Raw genomic sequence first — 13,336 nt, 5'->3', positions numbered from 1 at the left:
AGATGCTGCACTAGCACTGATTCATGATTGTCTGCAGGTGCTGGAGTTTAAATAAATAACGATTTATTTAGTCCCTTAGTCCCAATCTCAGACAAAAGACAGACTGAAAGACATGAACATAATCCTTATTTCCCACTGAAATATGTGACCAGCACATGGTCCTATGGGGTCCTCACCAGGTCCAGGGGGCAGTACCAGGTGGTCTTCATGGGGGCCTCTGTCTGTGGATTCAAACAATGACAAACTTTCAGAACATCCATCCACTGAAAAACACTCTACGGCCTGTGCTTGTGTTCATGCATGGGATTCTTACATTAGTTTAGTAGTTCAGATTTCGCTAAAATGTTGGTGCACCACATAACACTGGTAGTGGGCCTACCACCTGCTTGTCTCCATGGAGATGTTATTCCTTTGCATGAAATATTCCACAGTATGACATTAAAGAAGACCTATTGTGTTTGTGTCTGCTGCATTATAAAAAGGTAAATGGTCACATTTTTATCTCGCACATTTTCACCTTCAAGGCTCAAAGCCTTTTACATAAAGGAACCACTCACCCATTCACACACACATTCATACACAAGTGTATACAGATGCTGCAGGTGAAGCGGGCTAAGTGTCTTGCCCAAGGACACAACGGCAACATTAATTTGTGAGAGCTGGAATTGCACTGCCAACCTGTGGGTCAGTGGATCTGATGCTTGACAGTCGCTATATAGTTATAATCTATGACATCCATGGATCATTATGTTATAGTTTACACATTTTAAATTAAAATGTTGATCTACAACGACTTAAAACCAGAGAGAAAATAAAACTGGAGATGGATCAGAGCAATGACGTCTTGGAGAAAGGTTATTCAAACATGCACAAATCACTCCAAATACAACTTCAGAGGGAAAATGAGAAGAAAAACAATTATAAAATGGTTAAAAGCTCAGAAAAGTCAATTTTATAGAGTAGCTCTGCTTTAAACGTATCTCATAGCAAGTAACGTCACGCCACCAGGCCATGTTACACTGCACCAATGTTCAACTTTTGTTGCTGTTGCCTACAGCCAGTCAGCGAGGGTTTCTTTGAAAGAGCACTGAGCTGACATGAGAACTGCCAACATCAACACGAGGAAACATAATAGTCACTGTGTCTGATTTCCCACATACTTTATTATTACATTTCACAAAACACCTACACTACTACAAAACTACTATGAGGACATATGAAGAAAGGCGCTTGTTTTCTGACTCTGAGTCGGCTTTGTTCTTTTGACACAATACAGATTCAACATTATTCAGTCAATCATTCATGCAGAAAACTTGTGGCTTTTCACCCCACAATTCCCTCAAATTTCACAGCCAATGAACTCTGCAGAAGGTTCACTGCCCTGGACCAGAGGGCGACTTGAGAAGCTGCCGCTGGTCGCTGCAGCTCATCTCTGTGCGGCTGCTTTTTAACCTGATGCCAAGAGTGACGCTGGTCCCTGTCGTTTGTTGAATGCATGAATTTTAATGCATTTCTTTCAAGGAATTACATCTCCATGGAGACAAGCAGGTGGTAGATCCCAGAAATGTTACATAGTGTTTAAAGGCTAAAGGCTACATAGAGTAAAGTTAAAATGTGCCTGTGAGCTGAGTTTTCAACGAAATCCCATAGCTCCACAAGCCTTTCTTATAACCAGTTCCTCGGGTCAGTACCTGCTCCGACATGTGAGCGGCCTTCCTCAGCTCCACCCGCTAAGCTAACGCTCCCTCTCCCTCCCTCTCCCTGCTCTCCTGTTGTCTCTCTCCTCACCTCTCCTGCAGCCCCCAGACCCAGACTCCTCCGGTGCTTCCTTTGTTGCTTGCTTTGTTATTAGCTGTGTTGTTAGCTTTGTGGTTAGCCCGGTCGCCGTGTTGATAGCTCGGCTGTTGTGGATACAGGCACTCTGGGACACACCTGTAGTGAAGGGGGGCTTGGCTCCTCCCCCCATCGCTCTAAGCCCCGCCTACACTGTAACCGGATCACACAGGTGCACCCAAAGGTGACAGGTAACACAATACCCTGCACCCACTGTCCAGCCCGGGCCTCCCTTTGTCACAGTATACTGCAGAGTAAAACGTGGTAAATTGCGCTACAGGTACAATTTTTTGTCATAGTGTCAGTTGGAGGGGACAGTCACGTCTTTGGGGTTGAATAAAGGCTCCACTTTCTGAAGCTATTCTGAACAAAAGTAATTCCAGTTTTGTTTGCTTCCGCTGATAGAGAAGACACTGAACTTTGTGCCAGTTTTTATTTCATGTGGATAAGCCCTGTAATTACAGAGATTAACCATAAACCACACATCTGCAACCAGACAGTTAAAGGGCCCAAACCCTGCATATTTAGGCTGGGTTTTTACTCACTGTTCCACCTTGTGATGTCACGTGGTGATACAGGAAGTGCTCCAGTGTGTTTTTAAACTCGCACCTTCACTAGAATCTTTGGGAGAATTTCAGCCCTAGAATTGTCAATCTCTACTGAACTAAAGGTAAAAAGTTACTTGTTAACTTTAAAACTACCACTTCATGATGTCACAAGGTGGAACAGAGCATCTTGAGCTTTGGAGATGTACAACATATCAGCTAAATAACAGCAGCTTTTGATTTGACTGTTGCTCTAACTTAAATTGTGAAATACTGTATACTGTGCAGCCCTAAATACAGACTTCAAATGTGAAATATACTTGTTGTTATAGTTTTCATTACTAGGTACTCCTTCACTTTACATCAAAGAGCTATCTACTAGAGATAGAGATACAACCTTTTCAGTTCTGATACCGATTTTGATGCTTCCCTGATGATTCCCGATACTGATACAGGAGGGAAACAGAAAAAAAAACGTTCCTTTCTTTAGAACAAAACTCTGATAGAGTCAACTGTGCTATGTAACAGTTTGCCTGGGATCCAGAGTACACACTTCTCCAATACTTTACAAAGATGCGAGTCACCGGTGAATCTCCCCGAGTTCAGACGGCCGTGATTTCCTGTTAAATCAGACCTGTTGTGCTTGTGTCTGTTCTATACTTATAATCTATGACACCTGTGGATCACATATATATATAAAATTTTCAATATTCATCTAAAATGACTTAACAAAAGAAACACGTTCGCTGACTGCCACGTTAGAAAACTGTGTTGCCCAATGGGAGCCGACGTCGCAGCAAACGTCGTCACAATGAATAATAATTTTTCCATTTGTACCAAAATGACAATGCGACGCTGCTAAATCCTGTGTGTCACCGGTTAAGAAATTAAAACTGGAAGTAGAGCGCAGTGGGTGTAAGCTGTGGACAGTGAAAACAGAGGTTGATCTGCAAAATCGCGAATATAAACAATTAAACATGTACAAATCACAACTAAAACACAACTTTGAGAGGGTAATTGAGGAGGGAAAACAACTTAAACATGATTCAAAGTTCTGACAAGTAAATTCTGCAGAATAGGTCTGACTGACAAATGATAAATGTCCTTTTGTTTGTAAAAGATGGATGACCAATGAGCTCCTTCGCTTCACATGCTTCACTGAAATAAACAAATCTGATTGGAGGATCATGTTTGGTTCTGGCTCGAGATGCGACAGTGGGTGTGGGGACCAGACTGACATCCCTCTGGATAAAAATAGACAGATAATAGTCAGGATTTGCCAGGCTATTAACCTGTTATTCATCCTTGTAAGTAACTACAGAGCAGCTTTGTAAACACATAAAAGTTCCAGTTCTTGTAAAAGGTAGTACATATTTTTTAGACCTCACCACTAGCAGTATCAGTATCAGACATGGGTAAAGTGTTTTGCCCAAGGACACAAAAACAATTCCAAGTGGAGAAATTGGACCTTTTGATCTGATGATAGTTTGTGACTATATGGGATGATGCTGATAATACTTTACAACCCCTTAAGTTTTACATGTGATTTGTGTCCTCCCTCCTCTCCTCATGTTCTGCTGGTGACACTGGTGAACAGATTTACATCAACAAATTCTTCACATTCATGAACTGGCGCAGTAACTGGAGGTGAAGTGTCTTACCCAAAGACGTAACAACGGTCAGGTAATTGAACCTTTTGATATGATGATGGATTTTGGCTGAATGTCTTTACCGTCGATTTAGACAATAGAATGTGATTTTAACATTAAATAGTGGTAATTTCTTATATTCCAGTGCGTAATCCCTCAGTGTCCAGTAGGATCATAGTGGTCCACGGGTGTATACTAGTCTATGTGTCTAATAGTTGTTCTGATACAGCTCAAGATCATTCTAAAGAAATTCTGGTTCATTTCTGTCCTGTGAATGTGCCTTTTTTAGTATCGATACCAGCTCAATAGAGTATCTAGTTTCGATACTACTTTACCATGAAATATCCAAAAGGTAAATTCACAAATGTGGATTAACGAAACCCAATAACTCACTATATTGCAACGTAATTTTGTATTTTAACCTGCCTCCATCTGCGTTCAATATAACTGTCCTATAGAAAGCTGTGTTGTCATCTGAAACCCTGAGATGCGAGGTGAACCTGAGCCGGCAGACAGCAGGTGGAACTGGGACACGGGCCTGTGGGAGGGGCTTAGAGAGAGGGGGCGGAGCACACAAGCTAACAGGATGCTAATGTTTACTCGAGGACTAGTTCTGCTAACAGCGCACACACACACACACCTCACAGAGCATTTATAAAGGGGGGATCTAACTAAAAACACTCAAAAACTCTTGTGATTACGTAGTTTTTGGGGTAATTGTACTTGTAAATGAATATCTCCTGCTCTGAGGTTTGAGAATATGCCGACAGCGGTTTAAAGCAACTTCATTCAGCGTAAAAATGTTTAAATAGTACTTTAAATCTGAATAGTATTTTTCATGCAATACTTCTACTTAATGCTTGGAACTTTTTAACCAAACACCAGACTCAACTAAAAGCATGTGTTTTGATGTCGGTTGTGTTTATCACACTGAAAAACGTGAAAAAAACATTTGTTCTCACATTGAGCAGGCTTGCTTCTCCACAAACCTGGCTCTTATCTGGCCTGGAGGAGGGTCCCCGAGTGTTTCCAGGGAAATCAGGCATGTAGTCGACTAAAAAAATTCTTGTTGGACTAAAGACATGTCCTGCCGATCGATTGGGGGAGTGGAAAATGCTCTTAAAACTATTATGTATTTCTATGTATCTGACCCAAACTGCACTTACAAGACTACACCTGCAGGGGGAGTTCACGCAAAACAACTATTTATGCAGAAAAAAGTACTAGGAATTAATGTACTTATATAAAGACAGATTAAACTTGTGAATCATGAGTTTAATCTGGCTTTTTACAGATAAAACACTATCAAATCTAAACAATTAAAGGCCCACAGCCCTAATGGAAATGTTGTTCCTTTGGATATAATCTCCCACAGTACAGCATAAAAGTATCTCTATGGGGAATGTTCCGAAGTACGGTTTTAACTTTCTATCTCCACGGAATCATGCAGGTGACATGCCACCTCCAGAGAGTCACACACTGTACCATTAAGTACACATTAGGCAGCGTGTAAATACTTATACTTGTAATAAAGTTCTGTTTAGCTGTGCATATGACTGATCTTCTTTAATGTTTATTTTATGATGATTATATATGTTTTGATTTGTTGTATTGTGATTTTAATGTCTTTCTTATTCTGTAAACCACTTTGAATTACCTTGTGTACGAATTATGCAAACTAAACTTGCCTTTCCTTTCCTAATAAAGCACATTTTACCCACGTACCTTTACTTTTACTTAAGTTCAAACTGTGTCTATAGTTCTTATGTCCGGGCACAGGAACCACTGCTTCAGCCCAGACAGGAAGTGAACACAAACACAGGAACCTCTGGCACTCTGACCCCGCACATCCAACAACAATTATCCAATCAGAAAGCAGAATGAGCCTCACATGAGTCTGTTATTTGTGTTGTTCAATGCTGAAATCCAGTTGGTTTAAACCTAAAATGCCTCTCTCTGATCTGAATGGTCACTACCTAAACCCCAGCACCTGCAGACAATCATGAATCAGTTCTAGTGCAGCCTCTGCAGCTCAGTGAGTGAATTCTGAAGGTTCTGAGCTTTCACATGAGGCCTCTCCATAAACTGAGAATGAGACAAACTTGTGTGTGTCTCTATGTGCAGGTTAAAGACGACCTTTTGTGTTTGTGTCCACTACAGTTATAAACAATTCTGGAGCTTTTTACCATGTTATAACACTGTTCCCTCAACAAAAACATGCAGAAAGCGAACTTAGAGGCCCTGCTCAAATCCTCCTTTAAGATTCTGTGCAAGGCTCCGCCCACAAGCCTACATCACCCATGCTCCCACATGACAAATATACAAAAACATAATGCAAAACTGTTCACAACAACTTGACAAACCTGATGCTTTGTGCAGTAGTTTGTGTTGTGATCATAGATGCAAATATGTTATGTGTTAATACTTAATACCCCGTAGAAGTGTAATATCCTGTCTTTAAAAAATGATACCACAGTGAAATGTCCCAAACTGTGCCACCTCCTTTAATGTTTGGGCTGTAACGTTCTGATGCCCTCCCAGATCTGCAGCCTGTGGTATCCTCTGTTTATACAAAAGTGCTGTTTTAGACCAGACACGCCTCTTCCTTCCTCTCTACTCTCTCCTTTACCTTTTCTGCTCTCACTCTCTCTCCCTCTCCTCTGTCTCTTTCCCTCTCTCTCTTCTTGCTGTCTCTCTCTTCTATCTCCCTCTCTCATATGTATCTCTCCCTCTCCTCTATCTCTTTCCCTCTCCACTCTCTGTCTTTCTCTCCCTCTCTCTCATATGTCTCTGCCTCTCTCTTGCTCTCTTCTCTCTCAGCACTCTCTCTCCTCTCCCTCTCTCGCTTCCTCTCCCTTCTCTCTCTCCCCTCTTTCTCTCTTCTCTTTCTCTATCTCTCCTTCACATTCTCTTTTCTCTCTGCCTCTCTCTTCCTCTCTCCCTCATTTCTCTCTTTCCCTCTCCTCTATCTCTTTCGCTCTCTTCTCTCTGTCTCTCTCTTCTATCTCCTTCTCTCTTATACCAGTTTCTCCCTGTCCTCTCTCCCTTTCCCTCTCTTCCGCTCTCTCCCCTCTGTCTTTCTCATCTCTCTATTTCCCTCTCTCCCATATGTATCTCTACCTCTCTCTTGCTCTCTCCTCTCAGCTCTGTCCCTTCTCTCTCTCCATCTCTCTCCCCGCTTTCTCTCTTATCTTTCTCTATCTCCCCTTCACATTCTCTCTTCTCTCTGTCTCTCTCTCTTCCTCTCTCTCTCATATATAACTCTCCTTCTCCTCTATCTTTTTCACTCTCTTCTGTTTCTCTCTTCTAGCTCCCTCTCTCTCATATCTATCTCTCCCTCTCCTCTACATCTTTTTCTCTCTCTTTCTCTCCTCTCTATCTCATTCTCTTCTCTCTCACTCCTCTCTCTCCTCTTCCTCTCTTCTCTTTCTCTATCCCCCCTCTCATTCTCTCTCCTCTCTCTCGCTTCTCTTTCTCTATCCCCCCTCTCATCCTCTTCTCTCTCACTCCTCTCTCTCCTCTTTCTCTTCTCTTTCTCTATCCCCCTCTCATTCTCTCTCCTCTCTCCCTCCCCTCTCTCTCCTCATTCTCTCTCTTCTCTCACTCCTCTCTCTCTGTCCTCTTCTCTTTCTCTATCCCTCTCTCATTCTCTCTCCTCTCCACTCCTCTCTCTCTCCTCTTCTCTTCTCTTTCTCTATCCCCCTCTCATTCTCTCTCCTCTCTCTCCTCTTCCTCTCTTCTCCTTCTCTATCCCCCCTCTCATTCTCTCTCCTCTCTCTCCTCTTCTCTTTCTCTATCCCCCCTCTCATTCTCTCTCTCCTCTCACTCCTCTTTCTCTCTTCTCTTTCTCTATCCCCCTTCTCATTCTCTCTCCTCTCTCACTCCTCTTCCTCTCTTCTCTTTCTCTATCCCCCCTCTCATTCTCTCTCTCCTCTCTCTCTCCTCTTCTCTTTCTCTATCTCCCCTCTCATTCTCTCTCTCCTCTCACTCCTCTTTCTCTCTTCTCTTTCTCTATCTCCCCTCTCATTCTCTCTCTCCTCTCACTTCTTTCTCTCTTCTCTTTCTCTATCCCCCCTCTCATTCTCTCTCCTCTCTCACTCCTCTTCCTCTCTTCTCTTTCTCTATCCCCCCTCTCATTCTCTCTCTCCTCTCCTCTTCTCTTTCTCTATCCCCCTCTCATTCTCTCTCTTCTCTCACTCCTCTTCCTCTCTTCTCTTTCTCTATCCCCCCTCTCATTCTCTCTCTTCTCTCACTCCTCTCTTCGTCACAGATGCAGTGCAGCAGAATCTGTGTAGCGTAAACGGTTCAGATTTCTCCACTTGGCACTGAGTGGTTTCTACACATTACATCTATTGATACTTTGCAGATGACGTCATCAATTTTCTCTGGGGGTGTGATGCTAACTGTGGGCACTGCTTTGTCTGAACATCTGTTACTCAGTTTGGATTAATCTGAGCTTTGTTTTAACACAATCTGACCAGGAAGAGCTGGTTTAGTTGGAACTACAGCAGACGAGCAGATTTGTGCTGATAAACACGTCTCTCACACATATAATAACAGTCGCAGGCTAGCTAGCGTTAGCCGACAGTTTTTCAGTTAGTCACTCTCACATTTTTGTTGAAAATCAAACACCTAAACAGGACCATGAACGCTCGGATTTTGTGTTTTTATAGTCTTTTCTGCTAGTTTTCGCTAATATGTGTATTGTGTCACCATGGTAACTGCTGAACGTTACGTCATAGGCATACAGGCAGAACACTCCCAGCATGATGTTACTGCAAAGTATCGATTGTTTTTGCTTTTTTGATTTTGTTTAACAGGTCCGCTTAATGAAGGCAGTTTTAAAAGTAGCTCTTTCCAACATAAATCCTGTAAAACTTTAGCGAAGTTATCAAATAAGTGGAAATCTTAAATGTAATGATGTTAACTAAGTTTATTGGATAGTCTAACGCCGGATTTATACTTAGTACTGCGTGGGTTTGGAGTATATTTTAAGTTGGACCCATAGACTGTACATAGAAGTGGACTAAATGTTTCAATGTAAAGTGAATTGAAGCCAGATTTGATGGCGCTGTCAGATCGCAGATGTTTTGACCTGGTTTATGGTTAATATCTCTGTAATTACTCGGCCTGTCCACATGAAACAAAAACAGGCATAAACTTCAATGTTTTCTGTGTCAAAAATCAACAAAAGTGAATTTTTTTTTTTTCACAATAGCTTCATAAAGCAGTGCCCCAAAAGACGTGATCGTTGTCAGCTGAGAGGACTTTAAACCATGAGATTAACGTGACGAGATTATGGAGCCGATCCCAAACAGATAACGATGAGTTTTAACATTTGTGGATCAGAAGTTCGGCGGTTTCTTCAGCCCCTCTCACCTGTGCACTGTCCACCTCCACCGCGCTCCTTCCCGATTGGCTGCTAGGGCTATCAGGTGACAGCGGCCGGTAACCAATCAGAGGCACCGAGTAGGACTCCACCCCTGGCAGGTCACACCCCCCTGTGCGTAGGCTCCTGGGCAGCATGTCTGAAACAACAGCACAGGGACTTCAGCACGCACACTTCTGCAATACTTCTACTTTTTAACAGTAACAAAAATACATTTCATTATTTAAAGAGGGAGTATTTTACTTCTGTGGGGTTTTAATTGCTAACACATAACATATTTACATCACCATGTTACCTTTTATTGTTTTTAAAATGCTATATTCACCGAAAACTACGTAGTAACATGTTTTAGAAGTTTCCCTTTGTTTTTCACACTCCACGCTAAGTCACTCCCCCTTCAGAGCGCTATCCCATTACAATCAGAATGTATCCTGCTAATGAAACTACTGCACATCACATCAGGTTTGTGAAGTTGTTGTGTACAGTTTTGTATCATGTTTTTGTATATTTATGGAGAAGTGTTGTGTAGGAGTATGGTTGACGTAGGCTTGTGGGCGGAGCATTGTACAGAACCTTAAAGCTAATGGTAAGGGGGCCCGTGAGAGATTGCAAAAATACTCAAACATGCATGAATGACATCTAAAAACTCTTCAGACATGTTTTATGCCAGCAGAGGCCTGACCTTAACCCATTTGAACCCAGATCTGAACTTTGAACTGTGCTGTTGATCTGATAATAAGGGTCTGTGTCCCCATAAGGGAGGTCCTCAGGATGTGAGTGTGTACAGGATGGAGTCCCCACACTGTGACGTCCACACGCACATACTCACACACACACACACCCACCCACCCACCCACACAAACACATACTCACACACAAACACATACTCACACACACATACAAACACACCCCCACACACACATACACACAGAGCTGTAGTGTGCGGCTGAAGCCTCATTTGCCTGAGACAGACCTGGTCCTACAGTTTGCATATACACCTCCTACCGCTCCTCCACACACACACACCTCCTCTTCCTCCTCTCCACACACTTGGCACACTTTTGCGGGTTTTTGATCTTAGTTTTTAGGATCATATGTACAGTGGAAGGGTGGACCGTTGGATTGTGTGAAATGAGTTGTTTGTTTTTCCTGTTTCCATGGCGACTGTGCCTGAAGCTAAGAAAAAGACTTTTTACACCAAATGTGGCAGAGGACAACCTACCCCAACCTAACCTACACATGTACATGTCAGACAACCTACCCCAACCTAACCTACACATGTACATGTCAGACAACCTACCTCAACCTAACCTACACATGTACATGTCAGACAACCCAACCCACACATCACACAACCAAACCCACACATCACACAACCTAACCCACACATCACACAACCTAACCCACACATCCACATATCACAGTATAACCCACCTCCCGGTGTGTGTGTGTGTGTGTGTGTATGCGCGCGCGCGCATGTGCGTGTGTGTGTGTGCTCGCTCATGCGTTGCTCTTGTGACCGCGCTACACCCGGTGCAGCTCAGTAAAGGCCCACAGAGGACACAGGACACCACCGCGGCTCTAGCGGCAGCAGGGCGAGGTGTGTGGAGCGCTGCTCTACACAGCGGAGCCTGCCCGCGCCACCAGGTGCGCTCCACTGTCAGAGCCGGAGCAGCTGAGCGCGGAGAGCCGGCTCCCTGCTCAGCCAGCGCCGCTGGAGGGTGGAAAAGTTTGTGCCTGCTCCTCTTTTGCGCAAAACGATTATGAAATCAACAGTGAAAGCACTTCACACGCATTTAATGCCCACTAAAGAGGCTACACCCATTTTATTAATAAGAGGAGCTATAAGGAAGCTACTCACTGGTCTGTCCGAGTGGTCAGGGCGCTCGCTGGACGAACTGGCCGCTCAGGAAACCTCGGTTCGGGATCAGCTGCGAAGAGGCGAGGCCATCTGCCCCATCGGCACCGAGAACCAGGGGCCACCGGCCCTGTCCTCGCTATCACCGGGCGCAGATGCACAGCTGTTGGCCGTTGATAGCCGCTGTACTGGACTGATCCCCCTCCCTGCCCGGGTGACGTCACAGTTCCTGTCTGTTTGCACTCGGCGCTTTGGTAACCGTCTCCCCGTCTCTAACCGCCCTCTCTGCAGAACAACAGGCCCCTCACGGCTCACACAGCCCGGGTTTGTTTCCTCTGCGCCGGTTACAACATTTCAGCCGGGACACTTGAGCCTTACTGCGCACGTGAGTCCCACGGGCCCAAAGGTGTTTAACATGAGCCTTATCCTCGTGTAGGCCTGATTCTGCTGTATTTGAGCTCATATAGAGACTCCCAGAAACAGTCAGCTCATCAGGCTTTGTAATAATAATATTTCCTACTGAGTGCACGGCCCCATAAGGGTCCAGCTCCAGGTACAGAGCAGCCCACAGAACAGTCAGGCCTGTGAGAGACACAGAGTACAGCCATATTTTAATAATGGCCTAAACGAACTAGGCCTGCATTTCCCTGTGCACACATTGGTCCTATACAAACGTTATTAGTTTTAATTCAGAAGACTAAGTTGCACGTGCCATTCATAAACTCCACAGCAGCAGTGCGTCACTCTGCTGCCCTCTGCTGGACACACACCGGCCGTACAGAGGCACACTGTAGGTCTACTGTGTGTTCTATTCTTTTTAAAATGCTATATTTACCAAAAGCAATGTATTAACATGTCACAAGTTTCACTCTGACCCTCCCCTCCCTCTGCTTTCCACACTAAGTCACTCCCCCTTCAGAGCACTATCAAACACAATCAGCGTGCATCCCACTAATGAAACTACTGCACATTAAATCAGGTTTGTCAAGTTGCTGTGTACAGTTTTGGATCATGTTTTTTGTATATTTATGGAGAATTGTCGTGTGGGAGGATTGGGTGACGTGGGCTTGTGGGCGGAGCCTTGCACAGAATACCTGTGTAATCCCTCAGTCGTTCAGGTTTGATCCATAGTAAAAGCCAAAAGTAAAATCTGTCAACTGGACAAAAAGTTGTAGGAGTGAAGGTGTGAAATGGGGCATATTTTTGATGAGAGAGCAACTTATAACATGGTAGACAGTAAATTTTGCACTATCCTCCTCTTTAACTCGCTCTTCCTCATAGCTCTTGTAGGCTTTGTGCTCTAGTATCTTGATGCTTCTTATATGCAAAGCATTTAGAACAATATGCTCAATATCTGATTTCCCCTTCCTCTGTCTGTATAAGCCTTCTGCCCCAGGACGTGTCAATGAGGAGCTGCCTGTGCTCTGTACTGAGTTGGGTAGTACTCAGTTACATTTACTTGCATAACATTTGAATAAATTGTACTTTTCTAGCAGCATACATTTACTCCTACTTGTGTAATTTATACACTGAAGTAACTCTTACTTGGGTAAAAGTTGTAGTTCCTCTTCTCACTGTGAGTCTAAAGTGACAGTATGAAATGATTTGAACATTTGTGTTTCTTGCAGCTCCTTCAGATATCATTTAGTTTGTCTTATTTTTGTCTCTGTCCTTTGAAAACATGAGGGATGGGGGTGCAGTTTTTTGTTTGTTTTTTTTTTTTCAAGGAATGCATATTTTGATAAATAATGAAACTCGCCCTCTACATGTGGAAATCATGTCACTGGCAGAGCGGCCGATCCACGGACCCACAGGTTGTCAGTGTAACCTCCTGCGCCTAAAACATCCACCTGCCCCTAAAACATCCACCTGCCTTTAAAACTTCCACCTGCCTTTAAAACATCCACCTGCCCACCAGGACAAACTGCTCTACAGCAGCACACGCAGCGCCCTGACGTCTTTACGCACGCCTGTGTCCATAAAGCCACGCGACGCACTGTAACTTCATCTGTTTGACTGACCGACGCACTGTCCTGCTCAGGTGAAGATAAGTCCATCGCTG

General features: G+C 43.8%; 1 protein-coding gene across 3 annotated transcripts in view; it reads right to left on the bottom strand.

The window, feature by feature from the left end:
- The window catches only part of rgl2 (ral guanine nucleotide dissociation stimulator-like 2), a 28,498-nt gene extending 17,002 nt beyond the window's left edge, over nucleotides 1-11,496 (bottom strand). Inside the window, exons 1-3 of one of the 3 annotated variants that reach the window (XM_033980731.2) lie at nucleotides 11,278-11,496; nucleotides 9,407-9,555; nucleotides 177-221 (exon numbers count right to left, since the gene is read on the bottom strand). In XM_033980731.2, the coding sequence (XP_033836622.1) occupies nucleotides 177-221; nucleotides 9,407-9,553 (192 nt within the window). In that variant the 5' untranslated portion in view covers nucleotides 9,554-9,555; nucleotides 11,278-11,496. Of the gene's footprint in view, nucleotides 1-176; nucleotides 222-1,788; nucleotides 1,886-9,406; nucleotides 9,556-11,277 lie in introns of those variants that run through there. The other 2 variants (XM_055227942.1, XM_055227943.1) reach the window with 2 other exon arrangements.
- Nucleotides 11,497-13,336: the final 1,840 nt, after the last annotated feature.

The sequence above is a fragment of the Periophthalmus magnuspinnatus genome, chromosome 16, assembly GCF_009829125.3.
Source record: "Periophthalmus magnuspinnatus isolate fPerMag1 chromosome 16, fPerMag1.2.pri, whole genome shotgun sequence".
NCBI lineage: Eukaryota > Metazoa > Chordata > Actinopteri > Gobiiformes > Gobiidae > Periophthalmus > Periophthalmus magnuspinnatus.
This window is presented reverse-complemented; position numbering and strand designations above follow the sequence as displayed.